Below are 27,847 nucleotides of genomic sequence, written 5' to 3'. Positions count from 1 at the left end.
GTTTTGGCACGAGGCTTCGTATGTTGGCATATGACAACGATAGTGATTGACTGTTACGTGCACCCGACTCGCGGTTATCATTTGGACATTTACTATTAACTATCTGTTGGACGGCACAACGTTATCTGTAGTGGTGTTATATATGTATGTCTTGGGTCCAATGTACCGCTTGTCGAAAGAGAGTTTGAAAGGCTTGTTTAGCGATTTGGCAAATTCATAAAGTTTCTTTCTTGCCTGTCTCGTTGTCAGCGAAAAATCTTCGCCGATGGAAAACGAAATTCCCTTCAGTTTACGCGCACATGAAAGAATGTGCACTTTATCCTTGAAGAACATCATCTTTGCTATAAGTGGCCTCCGTTTATCATCGCTATACTTCCCTAGTCTGTGTACGCGCTCGAACTGTGTACCGGCCATTTCTATTCTTAGTTTACCTGAACAGAATTATTTTTGTTCAGAAGCAGCCCAATCCTCTTCAGGATCGTGTTCCAATTCAAAGAACAGGAGATTGCATCGTCGCAAACGATTTTCTGCATCATCGCACCTAGACGTAATAAGCGACAATTGTTCCGAGACGCAGCTATGAGCCTGTTCATATGTGCTGCTTTCACCTGAACGTTGCTTGGCCAAAGATGTTTTTGGCGTCGCGACCCGCTCATTGAAAAGAATAACTTAACTTTGTGAGGCCGCTTTCTTTTCTGTCGCAATTTGTGTCTCGCTTTCCTCAGTCTCGCGCGCCTCAGGCACAGCCACCTTTTCCCTCTCTTCGGAACATTTCAATTCTTCCAGCAAAGCAGCTCGACCTTCTTCCAGCTTTCGGATTGATTCGAGTAAAAATGCATACCCTTCATCCAGTTTCTCTACTCTAAGACCAAGGCAAAGGCCTCAGTTTCGGTCTTCGTCATAGCACCAGGATTAGACTCAACATCACCGGAAAGCATCAGAAGTATCTCAAATAATGACACCCACAAACAACTCGGCAGGCCATATAACCGCTTTGACACATCAAGAAGCTCAGGTGGGCAAGACACCGCGAACAGGCAGTAATTGCTGCTTCTATTACAAGATGCAGACTTCAGGTAACTACCCTAGAAAATGAGCGGTGGTGAGTGCATCGTCGCTTACGCAGTGTCATGCCCGAATGATGTGGCCCCTGATGCGCTCTTATATGCCGTGTTGGTTGCTTCGGTTGTCGTCGACGGAGGCTGCCAGATAGAAGAGCCAGCTGAGACCACATGCAGCGGCATCGGTCCAAGGTAGGCCATGGCAGGAATGGAACGTCCGAGCTCAGCTGACAGGAACCGAGAATCCCGTTGATACTAGTGATAACAATTACTCTGGGCCTTCTGGTATTAACGTTCAGAACAATGCGAAGCAAGCTACTTTGTCCCTAAACGTTGTGTGTGCCTGCTACGGCAACCACTGTAGTTGCTTCTGTATAGGTGGTTGCGGTGCGTCTCGTATTGTATAGCTTTTTTTGGGTTGCATTGATCGCTCAGGGTTCTAGATGCAACAGTTCCTACACGACAACTTTTGGGTGACACTGTGTTTTAGGGTCTATGAGCCACAAACTATCGCACTGGAACAAATGTTCTTCAGTGGTGTAAAACATTCAAACAAAGCGGTTCTAGGTAAAAAGCAAAAAGCAAAGGAGCCATCGGAGAGCCTTGCTTCACGGAAGAGCGGATTGGCACGGGGTTCAAGAGCTGGCCATTAGTTGCACCCCCTTAAGTACAGTTGTGATGGCTCATTTCTTAAATTGGCCCTGGCTCCACGCTGGGCACGAGGAGATTGATACACAGACTCCAAGAATGATTTTAGAATATGATTTAATTACTGGGTCTGGCTTGATGCCGCTTACGGGAAATGCAGTAGGGCTCGTCCACGTCGGGGCTCAGTCAGTTTGTTGTGGCACGGGCTCGACGAATGGCTGGAAGTCTTCTGCGGCCTGGCTGGGATTTCTTCGCGGCTGTGCGGCTCTCGTTCTCGGCCAGACGTTGGATGAGCTGCCAGGTATCGAAACTTGCTGTCGGAGGCTGAACGCGAGCGAAGGCTAGACCCCGGGCTCCCTGGTCCATGCGCCGCCCCGGTCTTCTGCCTTCCTCCGTCTCGACCGCTCGCTCGAATCGTCCCTGTCTGTCCTTTCCTCCCGTCGGCTCCCCCTTTTTAAGCCTCTTGATTCTTTCTGCTGCCTCCACCTTCGCCGTAGCCGCCGGCTGCCCCACGCCGCCCCCGCGGCGCCGCCCGCTCGCCGCTTCCTTTTGTTCCCTCCTCGCAGATCTCCCTCCTCGTGACAGCGTCGAGCCCCTCTCCGTGGCGACGCGAAGCCAGTCTGCCGCTTCCCGGGAAAGTCACTGACCGGGTCCACTCCGCGCAGCTCTCCCCTGGAATCTTCGTGACAGGCTTAATCCCCACCGTATAGTAGTCGTCGACGGCCATCCTATGCGCTATGTGGCCTTGTCCCTCCGTGGCGACACGCCGCCAGGATGGCGCGATCTGCCGCTTCCCGGGAGTCACTGACCGGGTTTGTGCGGCCACTGGTGTACGCGCACGAATCGTCACACAGTAGACGTCACGTTTGCTGGCTCTAGAAATGAAAACAGAAATGAATGGCGAACACGGTCAAATGCTTTCGCAAGGTGGATCTGAAGCGGAGCAAGCTGCACAAGAGAGATGGTAGAATATTCAAGAATTGTACGCGCAGTGTAAACATTACTTTGAATAGAGCGGCCTCTCAAACCGCACGTCTGGTGAGATCCAATTAATACCGACGTTGCGAATTGCAAGCGATTTGATACGACTTTAGCAAAAATTTTGTAATCCACGTTTGCCAACCTAATGGGCCTATAGCCTTCTACGGAGCGCACTTTTCCTTCATCAGTAGTTTTCGGAATTAGCACTGTGTGGCTTCTTGCAAAAGACTGAGGAAGGGCTCCTATATCGTCACACATATCCACGGGTTCCCTGAAAATGAGCGGCGGTGAGTGCATTGTCGCTTGCGCGGTGTCATGCCCGAATGATGTGGCCCCTGATGCGCCCTTATATGCCGTGTTGATTGCTTCGGTTTTCGTCGACGAAAGCTGCCAGATAGAAGAGCCAGCTGAGACCAGATGCAGCGGCATGGAATCCAAGGTAGGCCATGACAGGAAAGGAACGTCGGAGCTCAGCTGACAGGAACCGAGAATCCCGTTCATACTAGTGATAACAATTACTCAGGGCCTCCTGGTACTAACGTTCAGAACAATGCGAAGCAAGCTTCTTTGTCCCTAAACGTTGTGTGTGCCTGCTACGGTAACCACTGTAGTTGCTTCTGTATAGGTGGTTGCGGTGCGTCTCCTGTTGTATAGCTCTTTTTGGGTTGCATTGATCGCTGAGGGTTCTAGATGCCACAGTTCTTACACGACAGCTTTTCGGTGACACTGTGTTTTAGGGTCTATGAGCCACAAACTATCGCAATGGAACAAATGTTCTTCAGTGCTGTAAAACACTTAAACAAAGCGGTTATATGTAAAGAGCAAACAGCAGAGGAGCCATCGGAGAGCCTTGCTTCACTGAAGAGCGTATTGGCACGGGGTTCGAGGGCTGGCCATTAGTTGCACCCCCTTAAGTACAGTAGACCTCACGTTTGCTCGCTCTAGAAATGAAAATGGAAATGAATGGCGAACACGGTCAAATGCTTTCGCAAGGTGGATCTGAAGCAGAGCAAGCTGCACATGAGAGCTGGAAGAATATTCAAGAATTGTACGCGCAGTGTAAACATTTCTTTGAATGGAGCGGCCTCTCAAACCGCACGTCTGGTGAGATCCAATTAATACCGACATTGCGAATTGCAAGCGATTTGATACGACTTTAGCAAAAATTTTGCAATCCACGTTTGCGAACCTAATGGGTCTATAACCTTCTACGGAGCGCAGTTTTCCTTCATCAGTGGTTTTCGGAATTAGCACTGTGTGGCTTTTTGCAAAAGACTGAGGAAGGGCTCCTGTATCGTCACACATATCCACGGGTTCCCTGTTTTGGGTAATGAAGTCAAATCGCTAGCATATGCTGGCGATCTTCCATTTTTCTGCATTGACAAGTCCAGCATTGATGATGTGTTGTCCACGACAGATCGGTTTGGCTCGTTCTTGTGCCTAAATGAATCGCTCCAAAAGTTGTGGCCTATGGTTTGGTTCATGGGGGAAAACTCCGCCCCTGTGCGATGGCATAGAATGGTCTTTTGTGCCTCCTAAATATCTTGGTGTTCCACTTCATGCCTACAAATCAAGTGCGCATTACTGGAGAGAGAGAGTTCCGGCCGTTGAACGTTATGCTGAGAAGTTTGTCCAGCATCGGCTTTCAATTTTCGGTGGAGCACAGGCTTGCAACACCAGTCCGGCAACAAGAATCTATTATGTACTCCAGGTCCTTCACTGCGCCAGGCATCACATACAGAGTTTCCATCGTATATTTGCGACGTTTATTTGGTCTTCCAAGTTCGTGCCCATGCGGCGTGATAACCTTTTCAGGCCTGTTTGTGCAGGAGTACTGGGCCTGGAGCATTTGTATGTGAGACAGTTGGCTGCCCGTTTCTTCTTGTTTCGTGACTGTTCCCATCCGATTATCAGAGCATTCTTGCAGGTTAACCTCACGAATCTACTTCCGAACTTAGCAGTTTCTTCCAATTTTACTGAACGCGGCCCTGTTTACTAGGCTTTATGCAGGAAATTTATGCCTCCCTGAATTTTTTGCAAGTTCGGTTTTCAAATGAGTACTTATATTCTGTTTCCCGCAAAAATCTGTACAGGGATTTGATAACAATGTTCTTCCTACCCCCCCCCCCCCCCCCCTGTATCGTTCTGTCTACTTTGGGCTCATGGGTCATAATGTTTTAAAGTGAGTGCGTAGTGCGTAAAATGCCAATGTCTGCTTGCACCAAAACATATTTCTGTAAATTACACACCGAAACTCTACCTGTCAACACGTGGCCCGATATAAAAAACATTTTGCGTGTTCTGTAAGCTACCGCTTGTGAAATGTGCATGAAACAATTGAACATTGTTTTATAGACTGCAAAGACGCGATTTAGTTCTGGGATGTGTTGCAGAAGACGTACAGAAAGATTTTCTCCTAAATTCTTAGAGTGTGCGTGGCCCACTGTCACGAAGTGGGGAGCACGCCACCAATGGGCTCCACACTCTCTGTTACCAATTCTAGGGGAGGAGAGACAAACACCTCCACCCAGGTGCCAGATCTTAAGCAGGACCGAGTGGCTAACCGGCGATAGGTCCACGCCTGACCAGCCGCTGACCGGAGGCACGACACAGGAGTCGGGAATGAGAGTGGATAGAATTTAATTAACAAAGAGAACAACACTTTCACCAACTCATCAACAATAGCACAGCGTAGACACAGGACAGACGGAACAAACTTTAGCTTTGACACACAGTATCAAATATAACAGGCGAGAGGAAATACAAATACAAGGCACTTTTAAAGGAACAAATTTAGGGTATAGTTCGTAAATGTGGGAGTGGCAGGGGCTTAGCTGTTCGGGTGGTTGAGGTCCGGTCCGAGATAGGCGTCGGGCTGTCGATGTCGGGTCCCCGGAGTCGTTACTCGTTACCCAGACACTTCGCGACGAGCCGACCACCTCTCGGCTGACACTTCACACACACGCGCGGTTAGCTAGCACACCGCCACATCCAAGATCTCCACCTCGACTGCTCTCCGCCACATTCCACAGTCCCCCCGTAGTGTCCCCCTCTCTCCCTCACCCTCCCCGGACAGCCCGGGGCCCGGGACCGACGAATCAGAGGCGGCGACGAAACGTAAACTATCGCGCCGAAACGTCCCGCGCCGAGCCCCGGCTGGCACCGCAGACGCCCGAGCCGGAATTCCGCGTACCGGAGGTCACTGGCCAGACAACTGCTTTCTCACCGTCGGAGACCAGACAGCGAGAAGTGTGTGCGTAAGGAGGGGGGGGGGGGGTGCGCGTGGGGATGCTTAGGACGGAGTCCCCGCCGCCGGGCTGAACCGCCGCTGGGGAAAATCGCAACTGGCGCGAATTCTGTTTCACCACCCCCGCGTCAAGAATGTTATTGCTGATAACATTCCACACTCCAAAAACAGAAGTCGCGCATGCTTCGCCGTATGCGACACGTGAACATTCGACTGTAATCATAGCACAGACACACTGAGATAATACTGAGAAATACAAGCATAAACACACAGAGATAATACTGCGGAATACAGGCACGCACAAGTATTATGTAGACACACATGGAAGAACAGACTCCGTACACAAATTAAAGCGAAAGCATCTTGATCGTTAAAGATCAGCATGTACTTGTTGGCGAGCGCTGGGCTCTGAAACCCGGCTGAGGTAATCAGCACCAACATTAATTTTTCCATGTATATTCTCGACCGTGACTTCATACTCTTGCAGCAAGAGAGCCCAACGAAGCAGTCGCGAGTTCATGAACTGCGCCTCACGGATGTACTTGAGTGGTTGGTGATCGGTTTAGAGGGTGAACTTTCGCCCATACAAAAAAAAATTAAATCGCTTGATTGCCCAAACGATTGCGAGACCTTCGTTCTCGCCTGTTATATTTGATACTGTGTGTCAAAGCTAAAGTTTGTTTCGTCTGTCCTGTGTCTATGCTGTGCTATTGTTGATGAGTTGGTGAAAGTGTTGTTCTCTTTGTTAATTAAATTCTATCCACTCTCATTCCCGACTCCTGTGTCGGGCCTACGGTCAGCGGCTGGTCAGGCGTGGACCTATCGCCGGTTAGCCACTCGGTCCTGCTTAAGATCTGGCACCTGGGTGGAGGTGTTTGTCTCTCCTCCCCTAGAATTGGTAACAGAGAGTGTGGAGCCCATTGGTGGCGTGCACCCACTTCGTGACAAACTGGCGTCCGCGACAGGACCCTGTGCTAACCCCGACTGGCTCTGACCGCGAGACAACGACACAGCCGTATAAGCGCATTCTGATTTTGATTGCCGGTGTGAGACACGATGGCAGAAGCCGAACGTTTAGTCGCACTCGGTAAGGAGTTGGGTTTGGAGGGAGCAGAGCTTCACGAGTTCCTGAGGGAAGAGAGAGCAGCGGAACGCGAGCGGCGTAAGCTGGAAGACCAGCGGGAGAATGAGCGAGATGCTCGGGAGAAGGAGCGCGATGAGCGGGAGAAGGAGCGAGATGCGCGGGAGAAAGAGCGCTCTGAGCGAAAGCTCCGGGAAATTGAGAAAGAGATGGCACTCCTTCAATTAAGGGCAAGCGCCAATATTAGCGGCAGTTCGGTCAGCGAACCGAGCTCGTCGACGATGGCAACCCGAGTACTCAGAGTTCGGCCACACAAGTTGATGCCTCCATTTAACGAAAAAGGTGATGACCTGGACGCGTATCTGACGCGGTTTGAGAGGGTGGTGGAAGCCCAGCAGTGGCCACGGGAGGAGTGGGCCACTGCGCTGAGCACTTGCCTCACGGGAGAGGCCCTGAATGTGTTTGGCCGAATGCCAGCTTCTGACTCGAGCGACTATGTTAAAGTCAAGCATGCGCTCCTGCTCAGATTTCGGTTGACAGAAGAGGGATTCCGTCAGAAGTTTAGGAACGAAACGCCTAATGACCACGAGACTCCCTCGCAGTTTGTATCTCGACTGGGGAACTACTGGGGAAGATGGATAGAACTGTCGAAAGCAGAGAACTCATACGAGGGAGTGAAGGGGCTAATTTTAGCCGAACAGTTGTTATAAACGTGACCATTGCAGGCGCACAGTTTTCTAAGAGAAAAGCGGACCACGGACCTCAAAGAATTGGTTCAGCGAGCAGATGAATACGTGATGGCACGAGGGACCGTCAACTTCGGCCGAAGAGACTCCAAGAAGGAGAGTCTGTTCGCAGGCAAGATGGCCGAACAGCCGCGAGGCCCGGGGGTTCTTGCACGGTGCTACATCTGTTCGCGACCGGGGCACATTGCGGCCCAGTGCAGGGCGAACCGTGGCCCCCCAGTGCAAAAGAATCAGACGCCATCCAGCTCCAGGAACATGTCTGCATGTATCCAGGATGGCTATCTAGAATTGAAGGATGGACAGCGCGTCCCGGTCGTGAATATGACTGCGTTGGCAAGGACGCCCGACTTGCCGGTCGTAGAAGGCCTGATCAGTGGAAGGAAGGGTCGAGTGCTGAGGGATACAGGTTGCAACATGGTGATCGTCAACCGCAACTTTGTGAAGGAAGAAGAAATGACCGGCGACCACCGGGTCGTCTATTTGGTAGACCGCTCCGCTAAGCTACTGCCCGAGGCCCGCATTCAGATCGACACCCCATACTACAAGGGGGAAGTTATAGCGGGTTGCATGGAGGAGCCCCTTTTCGACCTGGTTCTCGGAAACATTGAAGGAGTACGATGCCCAGAAGCACCAGATATCGAGTGGAAACCCGAGGACTCGGAAAGGGCAGAGGCTCCTCCAGGTCAGCGTCATGATCTATGCGACAAGGGCCCCGACCAAGTTACCATGCCCACGGCGGCGGTCACGACCCGCCAGCAGGCGGCCCGACAATCCAAAGAGGGATTCCGTAAGCTACGGGTGCCAACTACTCTCCCTGACGTCAGCCCCGACCAAATGAGGCAAGGCCAACGAGACGACAGCAGTCTCCTGGTTTGCTTCGAGGCGGGCGAGCGGCGAAAGAGGACAAAGTGCAAGGGAGGCGGTTCGTTCAAATTCTGTCTTCATGATGGCCTGCTATACCGAGAGTACGTTCCGAACACCGGAGCGAAGACGACCCAGCTAGTAGTGCCCCAGAAGCACCGCGAGAAGGTTCTCCAGTTGGCACATGGGGGGCTGATGGCAGGGCACCTCGGTCGGAAGAAAACAACGGATCGCATCCTCGCAGACTTCTTTTGGCCCGGATTACATGGGGACGTGGGCAGGTTTGTCGCATCGTGCGACATATGCCAGAAAACCGTGGCGCGCGGCACAGTGCGGAAGGTTCCCTTGGAGCGGGTACCTCTCGTTGACACCCACTTCAGCAAAGTCGCTGTCGATATAGTAGGACCCCTCAAGCCTACCACACGCCGAGGCAGCCGCTACATTCTGACGCTGGTAGATTACGCTACCCGATTTCCAGAGGCAGTAGCCCTACCAAGTATTGAGACAGAGCGGGTTGCCGAGGCACTTCTACATATATTTGCACGGGTTGGCGTTCCGGAAGAGATGCTCAGCGATCGAGGGTCCAACTTTACTTCCGAGTTAATGGCGGAGGTTGGGCGCCTTTTATCACTGCGGCTGAAAACGACGACTCCCTACCACCCCATGGCGAATGGTCTGATGGAGAAAATGAATGGCACCTTGAAGCAGATGCTGCGCCGGATGTATGCTGAACAGCCCAAGGACTGGGACAGATTCATCGAACCTTTGCTATTTGCTTACCGGGAGGTGGCGCAGGAGAGCACGGGTTTCTCACCATTTGAGCTGCTTTATGGGCGGAATGTCCGAGGGCCGCTCGCCATCTTACGAGAGCTGTGGACGGGCAGTAAGATTGAGGAAGAGGTGAAGACAGCTTACGAGTATGTCATCGACCTTAAAGAAAGGTTAGAGACGACGTGCCAAATCGCTCACGAAGCACTGAGCCAAGCAGGAGAACGTTACAAGGCATACTACGACAGTCGGGCCAAACTGCGGCAGCTGCATGAAGGAGACCAAGTGCTTCTGCTATTGCCCACTGAGCACAACAAACTAACCATGAGATGGAAGGGACCTTACCCGGTCGTTGGAAAGAAAAGCGGAGTGGATTACGTTGTCGACGTCGAAGGCACTACCAAGACATTTCATATCAACATGTTAAAGAAGTACAATGCCCGCGAGACGCGACCAAAACACTCAGTGCAGACCGTCGCCATGGTGGCTGCGGACGAGGAGTGCTACGAGCTTATGTGGCCATTGGATGAAAAGGTGGGGCCCCAAGACGTCGCCGTGTCGGACCAACTGACCCCGCAACAGGTGAAGGAACTGCGACGTCTTGCGTTAACCTATCGGGATGTCTTCACGGAGAGGCCAGGCTTCACGACATGGGCTGAATGCTCTTTGCCGACGACGGCGAATAAGCCCATCTATGTGAAGCAATATCCACTACCTCATGCCGTCCAGCAAGCAATCGAGAAGGAGGTGTCCAGCATGATACAGATGGGAGTGATTGAAAAATCGCGGTCCCCGCACAACGCCCCGGTCGTTTTGGTTAAGAAACCGGACGGTGGCTACCGGTTTTGTGTGGATTTCCGGCGACTATGTAATGTGCTGGTAGCCGACGCGGAACCTATTCCTCGAGCGGACTGCCTAATCGCCGAAGTTGGGGCAAGAAAGTACTTTTCTAAAATGGACTTGTCGAAGGGATATTGGCAAGTGCCTCTTGAAGAGGAGTCAAAAGAAAAGACCGCCTTTTCAACACCAAGTGGACATTACCAGTTCAAGAACATGCCATTTGGCATCAAAACGGCACCGGCAGTATTCGCAAAACTAATGAGGAGAGTGCTGGAAGGAATTGACAATGTCTACCACTATTATGACGACATTTTGGTAGCGACAGAAAGCTGGGAGGACCACGTGACGGCACTCAACCTTGTTCTAGAACGAATACGGGCAGCCGGGATGACGATCCATCCGAAGAAGTGTCACCTGTGTTTCGAGGAACTTTCTTTCCTCGGACACACCATCGGACGGGGAAGCCTGGGTCCAATGAAGGCCACTTTGGACAGGATCCGCGATGCTACGAGGCCGACGACCAAGCGCCAAGTTCGAGCGTTTTTGGGACTGTCGGGCTACTACCGGGAGTTCATACCAAACTATGCCACTGTGGCGACTCCCTTGACGGACCTGACTAAGAAGCTAATGCCTAACACCGTTAAGTGGGGGGACCGGGAGCAACACGCTTTCATAGAACTGAAACGGCTTCTCGCAGAGCCACCAATCCTACAGGTGGCTGATTTCCAAAAAGACTTCGTGCTTCGCACAGATGCCTCCGACCAGGGTCTTGGGGCAGTGCTCCTCCAGAGCAAGGAGGGGGTGCTGCACCCCGTAGCCTACGCAAGTAGGAAGCTGCTACAGAGAGAGCGAGCCTACTCAGCAGTCGAGGTGGAGATCTTGGATGTGGCGGTGTGCTAGCTAACCGCGCGTGTGTGTGAAGTGTCAGCCGAGAGGTGGTCGGCTCGTCGCGAAGTGTCTGGGCAACGAGTAACGACTCCGGGGACCCGACATCGACAGCCCGACGCCTATCTCGGACCGGACCTCAACCACCCGAACAGCTAAGCCCCTGCCACTCCCACATTTACGAACTATACCCTAAATTCGTTCCTTTAAAAGTGCCTTGTATTTGTATTTCCTCTCGCCTGTTATATTTGATACTGTGTGTCAAAGCTAAAGTTTATTTCGTCTGTCCTGTGTCTATGCTGTGCTATTGTTGATGAGTTGGTGAAAGTGTTGTTCTCTTTGTTAATTAAATTCTATCCACTCTCATTCCCGACTCCTGTGTCGTGCCTCCGGTCAGCGGCTGGTCAGGCGTGGACCTATCGCCGGTTAGCCACTCGGTCCTGCTTAAGATCTGGCACCTGGGTGGAGGTGTTTGTCTCTCCTCCCCTAGAATTGGTAACAGAGAGTGTGGAGCCCATTGGTGGCGTGCGCCCACTTCGTGACACCCACCTTCTTTCCCAACGGACTTGATAGCCTTTGGAAACTGCGCATGCAAGACCGCAACGTGGAACCTGTCGTTTCGCCCAGAATTCATTTTAGCCGAATGTTCCAGCCGGTAACGGACATTTACAAAGAACTGGAATTTTTACCTGCTTGGTTTCCTCTCCTGATGCGCAGTATATCCTTGCCGGCATATTAGTTCTCTTATGTTTACTATTATATTCGTGCCACGTAGCGCCTACCTAGGTGCTCTGTAAATAGTTTTTTGTGTGCGTGTGTAACAGAATAAATACCATGAAAGAAAAACAAAAATCTTCTGTGGTGTAGATTTGAGCGCTCGTATCGCGACACAAGAGGCGGTTGCTCCATTCCCGCTCGAACATCTTTTCTTAAAGCGGTTTTTCTAATGCTCCCAGTATTTCGTATCTCCACTTTTCGGGAAATGCTGGGTTTCTGCGTCGATACGTCATCTAATGTTTTCGCATTAATATGGTTTTTGGAAACTAGGAGCATTATCTGTGGCACTCTTTAGGTAAACATTCGAACCACATTAGGGAAGAAGGTGAAGAAATTGTAAAATATGGAGTTTTACGTCCTAAAGCGAGTAGGTTATAAAATACACCATAGTGGAGGGCTCCGAATGAATTTAGACCAAATGGAGTTCTTTAACGCATGCTGACATCGCACAGCACACTTTGTCTCCATCAAAACACTGCCGTCGTGATGGAGATCGAACCCGAGTACTGTGGTCAGTAGTGAAGCTCAGTGGCTGGTTGAAAGGGATCACGAGGGAAGGGAGAAGTGCCCCCTAGTGGAGGACTCCTGAATAATTTCACCACCTGGGGATCTTTATTGAGCGCTGCCATAACTGCACACAAGCACACTGTGCATTTCACAGTAATTGAAATGCGGCCAGGTTCAAATAAATGTCTTGGTATGATACCATATGTGTATTCTATTAACCCTTTTGGTCCATATATGGAAAGAATTTTGGGTTACTTAAATGTACCATAACAGCCTGCTGATACATGAGAAATCTAGTCTTAACAGTCACTTGTATGTGGACAGCGGGATGTGTAAACATTATTTGTCTTTTCAGCAAAAAGATAGTTAAGTAACACAACTGTATTTAGTTTTCATTATCAGTGTTGTTCTTCTACTCAGTAGCGTTTTCTTTACCACACCGTCACCACTAATGCTGCAAGTTCCTGTTCAAATTCAGTTCCACCGAACCACCCCAGCTCTGCCGAAACAAGCGCGGCATCCCCAAGCACCCAGACAGTGACGCAGCACACCTGGCAGCTGCAAGTGATGATAGTGAGACTTTTCAATTTCTTTACTTGTGTCTGACCAGCCTAACGTCGGAAAAATACATGCGGGTAAACCTCAGACAAGGACGTCTTGAGAGAATGGAATGAGTGCATTTATTTTCCTCAGGTGCGAGCCAGCACTGCTACAAATACTGCCCAAGGGACAGTACACTGAATTTTAAAGACCATATGTTCCCACCGTGTTAGAAGAGGGGTGATCCGACGGCCTCGCGAGGTTCGGTCAGTTAGTGTGACTTTTATGCACGGCGTGGCTGCAAGGGGCAGCACCAGTACTGGGGGCCTTTGTTGCTCATTTTACTGGCGCTTCAATGGGCGCGCCTGGCACAGGCGTATGCATGTATGACGATGCATGTATGACGATCGCCTACTTGAAACAACTCTTCTCGGTTGGAGGAATGTGCCTTTATATCTCTGCCCAAATTCTGGGCTATAGTTTGACTCGAGGCTGCGCTTACAACAACACTTTCCGCTTACAACAACACTAAAAGCAAAACTACTAGAAGCGAAACACTGAAACATAACCAGCACCATCTCTGCTTGGGTCTTTGGCCGAAGGACATATGCACTGTAGTAAGCTTTGGCCGTAAAGGCGTGTTTACACTCCGAAGTTCTCGGCGCGCGGGCGAGCGCCATTTGTGGTCGGATGCGTACACCGACGTAGCGCGCGCGCGCGTCACGTCGGCGAAACGCGACCCTCCATGCTCCAGCGGCGCCCGATCGCCAGCGTATTCGGCGGCTTCCGGCGCGGTCTGACGGTGCCCGGCGCGGAATGCAGCCGGCTGCATTTCGCGCGGGCCGCGCCGAGATCGTCCTCACTGCGCGCCCTCTCTCGTCATTGCTCACAAGATGGCCGCCTCCAACGAAACCATACTGGACCTCACCGATTCCGGGGTCGAGAGATTTTTGGACGCCGTGCAGCAGCATCCTTGTGTCTAGGACACAAAAAGGATCGATTACCGCGACGTGGAACGCAAAAGCAATGCCTGGGAGCAGATCCGCTTGCACGCAGCCTCTCAACAGGTGCGTCAATGCTGCATTCTCGTGTCGAAACATCCCCGGTTCTGGTGCGCGATCACTGTCTGTAGTCCTTGCCTTGCTAACGGAAAGCAATTGAGGCAAGCAAGAGGAGCGGCAGCGGCTATGTGTCCCGGCGAACATGGGAATTCGCGCAGTCCATGGCTTTCTACAAGGATTGCGGCCGCCCGAGGAAGTGAGTTTTTGTGCACTGTCAGAGTTGTGCGACACCGTTTATTGTTGTTTATTGAGGCCACCTTAAAGGCTGCGCTTTTTAATCGCATGTTTGCTGTCTTTCTTGAAACAGTAGTATTTTATTCGCTGCATTGGATTCGGTGTGCTCCTTCCTCACACGACGCGGCTGTCATGCGGTGCAGGCAACTTAGCTTGCGAATCTTTTTTTTTTTTTTGCTTGACCGTAATCCGGTTCTCATGTTGAATTTTTCAAGTGCGCGTCAATAAATGTATGTGTGTGCGTGCGCGCGCGGGTGTGTGTGCTCATAAAAATGCCATGTTTACTATTACTGGCAACGCATGCTGTGTTTTTTTAGTACAATGCGGGATTCAAGCTAGTCAGGCACTTTTCTGCGCATTTTGTCGCATTGGTTAAGTCTTCTTTGCAGAGAACTCGTCGGCTCGTCGGCATGGCGGCTCGAACCCGAAACCTCCACCAAGATATGTTACGTAGACGTACGCACGCAAGGAGTAGGCGTAGTCACAAAAATATAGCACAAGCCCTGCGCTGTCTTCGTCGTTGTCCATCGACTATATCAAAAAAACATTCTGTGAATATTAATGGGATAAAAATTGCGAAAGAAACCCGTCCCTGTGGCCTACAATATTATTTATCCCAGGAACTTTCCAGCATGCACAGCAAATGCCACTAACGCGGTCAATGATGTTGGTACACAAACAAAATTGGTCAGCCTTGCGAATGTGGACCTGGTATTTCTCAATTCATGTGAACTTTTACTTTGCAGAACTTCTTGCAGCCTGAACACCGCTTCGTCTTCAGCTGGTGATGGTGACGCTGCCGAGGACATCTTCTTGAGCATGCAGAGAAGTAGGCCATCATCACCAGTCACAGAGAGTCTCGTGGATGCTGCACTGCCTGCAGGTGCGTCATCACAAGCACCAACAACATCACCCCTGACATTGCCAGTGCTCACCACAGCAGCACCAAAACATGTGCCTGAAGCACGACCACATGAGACTCGCAGACAAAAAACAAAAGAAAAAAACTGATCCATTTGAAGAAGAGCTGCTGGAACAGCTGCAAAAAAAATGACAGAAAACGAAGCTTTTGTCCTGTCTGTCGTCCTCAGATTAGACAGGATGCCAACAAAGGTGGCGTCCAAGTGTAAGGCAAGGATTATGCAGCTGATTGCCGAATTTGAGGAAGAGATTTAATCTGGTATTGAAACAATTTTGAATCTTACTTTTAATTCACTGCATTATCATAGAGGAATGGTGCGGCAGGGAAAGACATGGACTAAAGAAAGAAAACACACACAAGCGCCAATCAGAGGTAAAGTCTTGGAGCATAAGCAAAATCCAAGGGCATGTTCTTGACATTTGATGTTGGCAGCCAAGGCAACGAGCACACACGGATCTAAACATTTAAGAGAAAAAGAGCCCGATGTACTGAAATGTGATTGAGCAGTACATCGGGCTCTTTTTCTCTTGAATGTTTAAATCCGTGTGTTCTCGTTTCCTTGGCTGCCAACACCGAATGTCAAGCATGCGCCGTTGGATTTTGCTTACGATCCAAGATTTTACCTTTGGTTGGCGCTTGCGTGGGTATTTTCTTTCTTTAGTCCAAGTCTTTCCGTGTCATGGTATTCCTTCCACAGCATGTCACACCAACTTGCCAAAACCTTTATGTTGTTCAATGACTGCATGAGGCTGCATATTTACGTAGTCTTTTATTGTCCTTATCCAGAAATTTGAATCACTACCTTGAGTTTATTATGCTGCAATGATGTTTTGTTTCATAACTGTCTCAGGTTTTTCAACATTTATTCAATGACGAGAGACAGGGTCCTTGAAGTTCATAAATTTTGTTCTTAATTCCTGGGCATTGCAGAGTTAAAATGTTTGCATGTTTGGTCCCTTTGTCATGCTCATGCTTACTTGTGATAAAAATATGGTTTGGTTTGGTTTATGGGGTTTAATGTCCCAAAGCAACTCAGGTTAAAAGAGTACAAACATATACGGATGCTGCAATACTAGACGCCAAAAAGATGCCAAAGATACTAGATGCCAAAAATGGCTTGATTCTAGCTCACTTCCTTTGTGCAACTAGTGCGATCTTTTTAAGCACAGAACTGAACTTGTTTATATTTAGAATAGAAAGACACAATTTCGAGCATGACAGTGCGTGAACTGAAAATGAAAAAAATGTTTGTCCTGTCATTTTTCTTCTCAGTCCATCGTCTGTCATGCCAGCAGTTATGTCATCGTGGTGCGATGGCTGTGCACAACTATATTTCCTTTAAAAGTGCCAAAGTCTGGGCACCGCCGCATGCAAACTTGACACAAATGCTTAAGAGTGCGTGTGGCTTGGACTGACATCAGAGTCTGGAAGTGTTGGTCACTGGTTTTGTGACCATGCCATGGTGGCTGCAGAGCACCCTCCATCATCACCGGCTGCAGACACCCACAAAGTACGGTCCCAGGCCCAGTGACCAATGCTCCATGGTGCAAATATCAGTCGAAGCCACACTCTCACGAAGTGAGGTTAAGTTTGCGGGCATTGATACATAACAGTGGTCTTTTGGCAGAGTTTTAATGTACACTGTTTATGCGCTGCGCATTTCATAAATGTTTTGTCATATCATCATGCCTGACTACGCTCACTGCTGGGCAAAGGCCTTTCCCCTGTCCATCCAGCAAAGCAATTTTATTTCATCTTAGTTTTGAGTCACCTACAGGAACACATGATATTGAGCAATGGATAGTTAGTAACCTATTGTTTTTCTCTCTGGATGTGATATTCATTTCTATTTTTGATCTCCTTTCTGTAGCTTTCTTTTTCCTCTTTCCATGTGATACGTATTGCTATTTTTGATCTCATTTTTGTAACTGATTTTTTTTTCTCTTTCCATGTGATATGTATTGCCATTTTTGGTGTCACTTTTGTACGAAATTTTGTGTTCAATTTTTAATCCTGTACATAGAATTTTAAGAATCAGTACATAAAGTGCAATGTTTTGTTTGGTGTTACTTTTTTGAGGCAATCACTGCGATGAAAAACAGGGCATTGTTCAGTGCAATGCTATTGTTTCACTTATTCACATTCACACACTTACACAGCACACAGTTGCTAAGTGCCATTGTGATTGAGTGGCTTATTCTCAGATTATTTTTTTTCCACTTGTACGAGTGCTGTGAGCAATTTTATCATCATTACAAAACAGTCCTCTATTGAAAGACACGTTTTGTTATCTCAGAGAAAGCTACAGCCATAATAATGGGTAACTGATTACAGGTACTGTTTCCGACTTTTGTAATTACTTGTATTAATGAAAGTATGTAGAGTTGCCAAAGCGTGCAAACGCGCCTCCGTTGAGAGTAGATATTAGAGTAATCTTAATCAAACGCAGACAATTTATTTGAACTGTATCGTAGGAATGACACGATTCAGTGTATGATACGTAACTTGGTATTAGAGTATTAAGCAACCCTGTTGCAGAACAACCTGTACTGTGCAGTGTATATTGAAATGACGTTGAAATCTTTAAAAGTAATTGTATTAATCTTTCATTCAAACTTACACTACAGCCTGCTTCTGGCTCACATGTCTAAGAACGGTTAGAGTTGGTTCCTTGTGTAGGAGTAGTTTCATGGAAGGTGCCACTTTCATGCAGAAGAGTACATTTGGCATGGTGAAAGATGTCTCAGTCAAGGAAGAAGCGATCAGAATGGATGCAAGGTCATGAAATAACCTAAAGCTTGGCAAATAAATGAATGCAGGCAAATACATGGCCGAATTATTTTAATGCAGTCGTTTAGCATCCCAACCATACAGAAAATTCAGAGAAGCTCAGACTTACTGCATAGAGAGCACAGCATGTGACTGTGTGAGCATACAGCCTAATGAACTCACAAAAAAGTTAGGCATGTTTATTTATTTATTCAAACAACTGACAGGCTACACATGGGAGTATTATGTGAACAGAACGTGCATGAAATTATTGAACATATTGCCACGCGCCTAACGCGCCGCGCGGCCTCCGCGCTGAGTCGAAGACGACGACGAAGCGGCGGTGGGCTCTCGTGGCGCGCTGTTCTGTTCTGTGTCGTGGAAGCTGGCTCGATAATTAAAAAGAAGGCTCCCGGTCTTGGGTTCTCCCCGACGTCTACCTTCACGGCTCCTCTGGTCGTGACACTGGTGGAGGTGCGGCCGATGCTCCCTACTCCTGAGGACGACTCGACGCGTCCGCCTCTTGTGACCACCCCTGTCCATCGTGCCAGCCGGAGGATCCGCGGCCTGTCCCCCGAGGCCCTTCCTATTGTCAGCGCGCCTTCAACTACCACTCCACTCATGGCGACGCCACTGCCCGTCCTGCCTACGACTGTCCCTGCAGCCAGCCCCACCTATCTCACCCTTCAGACTCCACGCACGCCTAAGCCCTTTCACGGCGACCTGTTTGAAGATGCCGAAGACTGGTTGGCTCACTACGAACGGGTCGCTACCTTTAACTGCTGGGACGACGCTACAAAGCTGCGTAACGTTTACTTCAGCCTTGAAGACTCTGCACGAACGTGGTTCGAAAACCATGAGGCTACTTTCTCTACGTGGCCGGACTTTCGACGTCAGCTCCTGAGTACGTACGCCAACAGCGACCGCCGGGAGAGCGCAGAGCGTGCACTGTCCTCTCGAATTCAGCTCCCCAATGAGGGTGTTGCCATGTACGTCGAGGATGTGAAGCGTCTTTGCCATCGCGCCGATCCGGCCATGCCTGAAGAAAAAAAGTTGCGGCACCTGATGCGCGGCGTAAAAGACCAGCTCTTTTCCGGCCTCGTGCGGAACCCGCCCAACACCGTCGCGGAGTTCCTGGCCGACGCCGTGCACATGGAGAAATTTCTGCAGCAAAGATCCCATCAATACGACCGGCAACTGCGCAAGACGTCGACTCTATCAACGTTGGACCGGTTGGACCATGATCCCAGGACGAATCCGGACTCTCTTCGCGAACTCATCCGTTCCGTGGTCCGCGAGGAGCTGCAGCACCTTCAAGCCACCTTTGCCCCTCGCGTCGATTCCGTCACCAGCGTCATCCGCGAGGAAGTCCGACAGGCACTCAGGGCACAAGATGCTGCAGCTTGCCGGCGCCGCAACCGACCCCATACGATCCCGCGTCGTTTCCGACTCCTGTCCAGCCAGTCACGTACGCGGACGTCGTGCGCCGCGCGGCCCCATCTCCTGGGCCTTCGCCTTACACCGCACCATTGGTCGCGGTGCACTCTGCCCAGCCGACTCCTTACTGGGCGGATCGGCGCCAGGCACCGCGGAAGACTGACCTCTGGCGCACTCCGGATCAACGCCCGCTCTGCTACCACTGTGGTGAGGCCGGCCATCTCTACCGGCGGTGCCCCTATCGCGAAATGGGACTACGCGGTTTTTCTGTCGACAGCCCCCGTCCACGCCCTGGAGAGCGCCCTCAAGACATCGCCGAGTATGTCACCCGCCAGCGTAGTTCACCATCTCCTCCGCGCCGCGAGTCGCGATCGCCCTCTCCACGCCGGTCTTCGCCCTCTGGGTCCCGTTTCGCCTCAGGACAACGTGATTCCTCGAGCCCTCGTCGGGAAAACTAGCTCCGGCGGCCTTTGGAGGCGAGGCCGCCGAACGCCGTTCCGACGCAAAGCTTCCACCGCCGCAGCAACTGAATCGCCCCGACGTCGCACGCCGCATCGCTGCACAGTTTTCCCCGACGCGCCTTTCGTATCGCCGCGATGCCGCAACCCCAGTCGCCGACCCGCTTCCGCCGCCGCACCGACCCATCGCCCCGACGCCGAACGCCGCATCGCCGAAGAGTTTCCCCCAACGCGCCGCTTGAATCGCTCCGACAGCGCAACCCCAGTCGCCGACCAGGTTCCGCCGCCGCACCGACTGAATCCTCCACAACAGCCATCGACGGGCCGTACTGAAGGCAGGGTCTCCTTGGATATCCCTGTTCTCGTCGACACAAAGGAGGTCAGCGCGTTGGTTGATACGGGCGCAGATTACTCTATCCTTAGCGGACGGCTTGCGACGGCCCTGAAAAAAGTGACGACACCCTGGGACGGTGCCGACATACGCACGGCAGGCGGACATCTTGTCGCACCACTCGGCATGTGTGCAGCCCGGGTTACGGTTCGAGGCTGCACATTCGTTGCCACTTTTCTCGTTCTCCGCGAATGTTCTCGTGATGTCATCCTTGGCATCGACTTTCTTCGCGAGCACGGTGCGATCATAGACCTCCCGAACCGCTTGGTGACGTTTTCTACCGGAATGGCCACAGAAGAAACTGCGCACCAGGGTTCTCGGTCCGCCCTGCGAGTCGCCGACGATAACGTTACGGTGCCACCACGTGCCAGCATTCTCGCGAGAGTTACCTGCGACGAGCCACATAGGGGACTCCGGGTTGTCGAGCCTAATGTCTCCCTCGTACTCACTAAGGGGGTTGCGGTGGCACGGGGCCTTGGATCCTTTCATGACGGTTGTACAGAGGTCCTTGTCACCAACTTCTGCAATGAACATCGACATCTGTTCCGTGGCACAGCCATCGCTTACGTCGACCATGTTCAGGAAGTGGCCGAATGCTTTGCTTGTGCGGAGGACACACCTGGAGCTGACGCCGAAGCGGTCACCAGCGTAGACATAAATCCTGGCCTTCAACCCACTGAAAAGAGGCAACTCCAGGACCTCTTGCGGGAGTTTGGTGCGTGTTTCACGTCGTCGTCCAAAGTGCGCCAAACGTCGATAGTTAAACACCGCATTATCACGCATGAAGGAGCCCGACCAATCCATCAGCAGCCCTATCGTGTGTCCCCTCGTGAGCGAGCTGCTATTCAAACAAACGTCGAAGAAATGCTCACAGAGGGCGTCATCCAACCGTCCAGCAGTCCGTGGTCGTCTCCTGTCGTCCTTGTGAAAAAGAAAGACGGGACACTACGGTTCTGCGTCGACTACAGGAAGTTGAACAGTGTGACCAAGAAAGACGTGTACCCGCTCCCGCGTATCGACGACTCACTCGACCGACTTCGTCAAGCCAAGTACTTCTCTTCGGTCGACCTCAGAAGTGGTTATTGGCAGATAGAAGTTGATGAGAGGGACCGTGAGAAAACCGCCTTCATTACACCGGACGGGCTGTATGAATTTCGCGTCCTCCAATTCGGGCTCTGCTGTGCTCCTGCCACGTTCCAAAGAATGATCTTCGAATGATGATCGAAGAATGATGAACTTCGCCCAGCTCGCCAGCCCTCTGACGCTCCTAACCCGTGATGACACGTCATTTTCCTGGGGCAACGAACAACAGACTGCCTTCGACGAGTTACGACGCCTACTCCAATCACCGCCCATCCTGGCACATTTCGACGAAGATGCCGACACGGAGGTGCACACGGATGCGAGCAACGTCGGTCTTGGCGCCGTTCTAGTTCAGCGGCAAAACGGTGTCGACAAAGTGATTGCCTACGCCAGCCGCGCACTGTCGCGTGCTGAGTTGAACTACTCTCCCACGGAAAAAGAATGTTTAGCGGTAGTCTGGGCCGCCGCCAAGTTCCGCCCATACCTCTATGGCAGACCGTTTCGTATCGTCAGCGACCACCACTCGCTGTGCTGGCTGAAAAATTTAAAGGACCCTTGCGGCCGCCTAGCACGTTGGGCATTACGCCTACAGGAATTCGATTTCACCATCACCTATAAGTCAGGCCGGAAACACACCGACGCTGATACCTTGTCACGTGCTCCCGTCGAACCTCCTCCGCAAGACACCACCGACGATGACAGCTTCCTTGGAGCGGTCAGCACATCTGAGCTCGTTTCCAGACAGCGTGCCGACGCCGAGCTCCGTCTGCTCATCGAACATCTCGAAGGTGGGTGCCCTGAAATACTACGTAACCTAGCTCGTGGACTATCGTCGTTCTGCCTGCGGAGAGGGGTGCTTTATAAAAAGAACTCTACTTCAAGTCCGACAACTTACCTGCTCGTCATACCGTCTGATCTGCGGGATGAAGTCCTCCTTGCCTGCCATGATGAACCGACTTCCGGCCACCTTGGAGTTACCCGCACCTTATCCCGAATCCGGCAGAACTATTACTGGCCCAACCTAACTTCAAGTGTCAAGCATTATATCCGGACATGCCGGCAATGCCAGCGGCGAAAAAAACCCGCGCTCAAGCCTCCTGGGCTGCTTCAGTGCATCGAGCCGCCACAAATACCATTTGACAAAGTCGGCATGGACCTTCTGGGGCCATTTCCTCTCTCGTCTTCCGGCCACAAGTGGATCGTAGTCGCCACAGACTACCTGACCCGCTACGCTGAAACGAAGGCCCTTGCGCGAGGTACTGCCGCCGAAGTTGCCCACTTCTTTATGCACGACATCGTGCTTAGACACGGCGCCCCATCGGCCATCATTACTGACCGAGGCAAGGCGTTTACATCCCGAGTCCTACGTGACATCTTAGCGCTTAGCCATACTGCTCATCGACCAACAACAGCTTATCATCCCCAAACAAATGGTCTAACGGAACGGCTCAACAAAACATTGGCGGACATGATCTCGATGTACGTCGACGTTGAACACAAAACCTGGGATGAGGTCTTGCCGTACGTCACCTTCGCATATAATACCGCGACGCAGGAAACCACCCAGTTCACCCCGTTCCGTCTCGTGTATGGCAGAGAGGTCCGCATGATGCTAGACGCCATGCTGCCGTACGGCGACGCAGAGCTTCCCCCTGAAGCTGGCCACTTCGTGGAGCAAGCAGAGCAGGCCCGTCAGCTGGCCCGCTTGCACATCAAGGACCAGCAATGCGCCGATGCCCGACACTATAACCTTCGGCACAGGGACGTGCACTACGAGCCGGGCGACCACGTGTGGGTGTGGACACCAGTGCGCCGCAAGGGATTGTGCGAAAAGCTTTTAAACAGGTATTTTGGCCCGTATAAGGTCCTGCGCCCCCTGAACAGCGTCAACTACGAAGTTGTCCCCCATGGAACTGTGGTCGTCGGCCCTCAGCGTCAACGGCCTGAAATCGTGCATGTAGTGCGCTTAAAGCCGTACTTTTCGCGTGACTGAGCGCTGTGTTCACGCTGTTTCGTACCTTTTCCCCTTACCCCACGTGTGAACTTGACTCCCCTGCATGTCCTCTAGCGCGCACTGTATAGTCCACCTCACCCCCAGTCCTCCCCTCACTGTACATACCCCATTCCACATCGAGACGATGTTTGCTTTCGCGGGGGGGAATAATGCCACGCGCCTAACGCGCCGCGCGGCCTCCGCGCTGAGTCGAAGACGACGACGAAGCGGCGGTGGGCTCTCGTGGCGCGCTGTTCTGTTCTCTGTCGCGGAAGCTGGCTCGATAATTAAAAAGAAGGCTCCCGGTCTTCGGTTCTCCCCGACGTCTACCTTCACGGCTCCTCTGGTCGTGACAATATGAGCAAAAAAAAAGAGAAAGAAAATACAATGGATAGCAAGAATTAACGAGCAAGATATGCTTGAATTAGCTGATGACATTGCCTTGCTAAGTCACTCAGGACAGGAACTACAAAGCATGATCAATGAGTTAGACAGGCAGAGCAGAACGGTTGGTCTAAATATTAACGTGCAGAAAACCAAAGTAACGTTCAACAGTCTATCAAGGGAACAGCAGTTCGCAATTGGTAGCGAGGTGCTGGAAGTGGTAAGATAATAAGTCTACTTAGGGCAGGTAGTGTCCGCTGATCGGGATCATGAGAGGGAAATAACTAGAAGAACAAGAATGGGGCGGAGCGCATATGCCAGGTTCTCTGAGACCATGAAAGACAGTTTACCAATATCCCTCAAGAGAAAAGTATACAACAGCTGTATCTTGCCGGTACTCGCCTATGGGGCAGAAACGTGGAGGCTAACAAAGAGGGTTCAGCTTAAGTTTTAAGTTAAGGGCAACACAGTGAGCTGTGGAAAGAAAAATGATAGGTGCGTTGTTAAGAGATTGGAAGCGGGCGGAGTGGGTGAGGGACAAAACGCGGGTTAATGACATCCTAGTTGAAATCAAGAGGAAGGAGTGGGCTTGGGCAGGGCATGTAATGCGAAGGCAAGATAACCGCTGGTCCTTAAGGGTAAGGGAGGGGATTCCAAATGAAGACTAGAGTAGCAGGGGGCGGCAGAAAGCTGGGCGGATGAGCTTAACAAGTTGGCGGGGATACACTGTACTAGCTCAGTCTCACAACACTCAGCTGCCATGGCAATGATCCTTCTGCATACATGAAGTAGTCTGCAATTTCATCCCTCATTGCCATAGCAGCTGAGCTAGATCGGTGATTTGATGGTAGTGCAGGGGCGCCAATTGGGGCAACCGTGCGCCTCCACTCTCCGTCCTGCACAGTTTCCTCACATGACCGGTCACCATCATCATCTGGACAATATGCACTGTCAGTCATTAGAAAATTATGAAGGCACACGGCTGCCTCTATCATGTTGGTGAGGAGCTCAGGCTCTCCTTCTACTGTCCCAAGGAACACCCGCCACCTTGAGACTAATATCCCAAACGCATTTTCCACGCACCTGCGCGCTCTCGAAAGGCGATAATTGAACACCTTTTCTCTCATCAAGCTTCCTGCCTGGGTAAGGACGCATCAAGTATGTCTGCGACGGAAATGCTGCGTCCCTGAGCAAACAAGCAGGCCATCTTGACACTACCGAAGGAAGCCCCAAAGTTCCTTCTTTCAGATGAGTGCTCAGGGCACTATCTCTGAATACAGAGCCATCTGAAAGTCGTCCTTGAGCTCCAATGTCCACTGCAATGAAACTATAATTGGCATCTGCTATAGCCAGCAGCACCAGTGAATGATAGCCATTGTAATTAACAAAGTCTGACCCGCTGTTGTCAGGGCATTTGATTGCAAAATGCTTCCCATCAATGCTTCCTATAGCATTTGGGAAGTTCCACTGAACTTCAAAATCTCCTATTTTTTCCCATTTTTCCGCACTTGGACACAAAAGTACAATTGCTTTCAAGCAATCATAGATTGCTGGAAGGGTCTCTCTTAGGATCCCCAACACAGTGGAAGCATGCATTCGATAACTCATAGAGCTATCTTGAATGGATCCCCTGTGGCCAGAAATCTGCAAAAAATGTAAAAGAACAATCGGTTCGTATGAACGTTCAAATATTTGTCACAATTACCTTTATTGCTGCATGCATTAATTTCAGAATGAAAAACGCATGCATCATGTTTCACAAATAGGACTAAGAGCAGTTACAGTGCCATAGAATGCGGAAAGGACGTTATTTTGAGGCTCGGCACTTCGCGCGCAGCACAGTAGGACGTGGCCAAGCAGTGGGGCCCACACCGCTGTTGCGTCGTGTACCATCTGTCCCGCGCCCATCCACATCATATTTCGTTCCCTATCCCATGTTGCTCTCAAGCCTCCCTTTTTTAACCCGCGCGCTTTCCCGCTACGGTTTCAAGGTTGTCTAAAGGTCAGCTTTCCCTCACAGCTCGAGAGCCTTACGGCTGTGATTGAAGCACACTTAAGAGCAGCGGAAAAAAAATGCGTGCTCTGTATTCGTATGGTTCTTTCGAAAGCCACGCGAAGTGCGTCCTGTAGCTGATGATGTGAGGGAAAAACTTAGTTTGTAAAAACACGGTGCGCACGTACCGTGCGTACCGCCTCATTGACTAGGTTCTCAAGAAATGTGAGCATTTTGCCTCAATGTAACTGCGAGCCGTTCTGCTGGAGAGATGGGCCACCTATGCGTTGCTGGGTGCAGTATTCTCTAGTACACGAGGCTCAGTAGCTTGTCAAATAAAGCCTTCGTCATCCTAACTTCAAAAAATGCACGTAAGTTCGACATGAGAACACAGTTTTTTCCGCTTGTGGTATCACTTTCCGAAGGGTGCTCGAAAACAAACGAAAAACACCGCATGTTAAATGCATATATCTGCTTTTTATTTACCTGAAATACTTGAAATGGTATTCCGGATCACTTTGTCTCAGCTCCTGCACGAGGTGATGGTACTCGCCGTAGGCCGGACGCTTGTCGAAAATTTCACGGATGTAGAGTGACCGCTTCCTCTTGCGGCGCAGGCGGTGTAGAAGCAACGCGATAGTTATATTTCGTCGTACTGGGTACGTGCACGCCATCCCAAGAAGAAATGCAATGCCTACTGCGAGGCGCCAGAACCGACAGACACCTTTCTACATGCAGACGCTTTTAATAAAAGGCGCGAAAGCAGTATGCCAGAGCGGAAGGACAACGCTGGGCAGCGACGGGGGCTGTTTCGCATGTTTCGCGGCAGGCGGCGTGCTATATTCTCTCCGCATGCGCTTTGCAGGTTGCCCGGCGCTGAGCGCGTCATGCTGCGTCCAAGTGTATGCAGCCGTTTTTGCGCCTAGCGCAGCGTCGCCGACCTGACGTGTCCGGCTTCAACCGGCGCTGGCCCGCGCGCCGAGAACGTCGGAGTATAGACCAGAATTTTGAGCCGCTCCTGGGCGCGGCCATTTTGCGCCGACTGGCGCGCCGCGGTGCGTGCGTTTCTCTGGGGACTGCGGGGCTGCGGCAGCTCCGCGGCCGCGCCTGCATATAGCCGCGCTTCGGGCGCTAAAAAAACATTGAGCATACTTCCGCAGCGTGGCTGTGTTGCAAGAAGTATTTACGTTATCAAAGCGATAACATTGACGCGTTTTTATGACATTTATTTTGACATTCAGGTCAATTGAGCCGGCGCTTTGAACGCGCTCGTGCTTATATCGCTTCCGTCTTGGTGCTCCGCCGCAAAGAAACTTTTTGTTCAATATCAAGCATTAGGCGTGCGGCTAGCATGCAGTTCCAATTCCCATGCACTCTTATTCCTTCCTGCCGGCCATGAAGCCACCCCTTCGACAAACAGGGCTTTACTGTAGCGTGCGTGGTGCGGCAGTTTATCAACAAATTACCGCTGTGAGCTCAACTGAGTCGCAGCGCCAACAGAAAACAAATTTTGTCATGGTTTATGCAACCTGGTGCATAAAAACGTACTTTCGCTTAATTTATCAAAGCTTGAATAGATATGAGCAGCTAATCCAGCTTTCACGAATTCTGAGGTCCGAAGTCGCGTTATTTTATTTAGGAGCTCTCGCCGCGTGTGAGAGCGTTGCGTAGCCGTTTGGCTAAGTGTGGAAAATGTAATGAAATCGCGCATATTTTTCTATGATTAAGGTAGATACCGCCCCGCCGCGGTGGCTCAGTGGTTACGGCTCTCGGCTGCTGGCCCGAAAGGCGCGGATTCGATCCCGACCGTGGCGGCCGAATTTCGATGGAGGCAAAATTCTAGAGGCCCGTGTACTGTGCGATGTCAGTGCACGTTAAAGAACCCCAGGTGGTCGAAATTTCCGGAGCCCTTCACTACGGCGTCCCTCATAGCCTGAGTCGCTTTGGGGCGTAAAACCTTAATTAACCAAACAAAACTAAGGTCGATACCAACAGCATAAAGATACTATAGATAAACCTTTACCCCCCCCCCCCAGATCCCTCTGACATGCGTGCGGAAAAAACAGCTGAAATTGGTAGCGGTCGTGCTTACAATCCTGTGCATGAATTGTGTTTAATGGGAACAAGAGCAAGCTCAGCGCAAAGATTCCGAACACGTACTGGTGATCGAAAACACGCGC

At 51.0% G+C, this 27,847-nt stretch overlaps 1 protein-coding gene and 1 pseudogene across 1 annotated transcript; both read left to right on the top strand.

Annotated features, from left to right (window-relative positions):
• The first annotated feature begins 6,993 nt into the window (after positions 1-6,993).
• Positions 6,994-11,133, top strand: LOC149361042 (uncharacterized). The gene is made up of 2 exons (XM_089567981.1): positions 6,994-7,623; positions 7,744-11,133. The coding sequence occupies exons 1-2, from the start codon at positions 6,994-6,996 to the stop codon at positions 11,131-11,133; spliced, it is 4,020 nt and encodes a 1,339-aa protein (XP_089424107.1).
• Positions 11,134-13,835: 2,702 nt separating this feature from the next.
• LOC149361041 (uncharacterized) lies at positions 13,836-15,367 on the top strand (annotated as a pseudogene).
• The last annotated feature ends 12,480 nt before the right edge of the window (positions 15,368-27,847 follow it).

The sequence above is a fragment of the Amblyomma mixtum genome, chromosome 2, assembly GCF_055824585.1.
Source record: "Amblyomma mixtum isolate Tamu chromosome 2, ASM5582458v1, whole genome shotgun sequence".
NCBI classification, from domain to species: domain Eukaryota; kingdom Metazoa; phylum Arthropoda; class Arachnida; order Ixodida; family Ixodidae; genus Amblyomma; species Amblyomma mixtum.
This window is presented reverse-complemented; position numbering and strand designations above follow the sequence as displayed.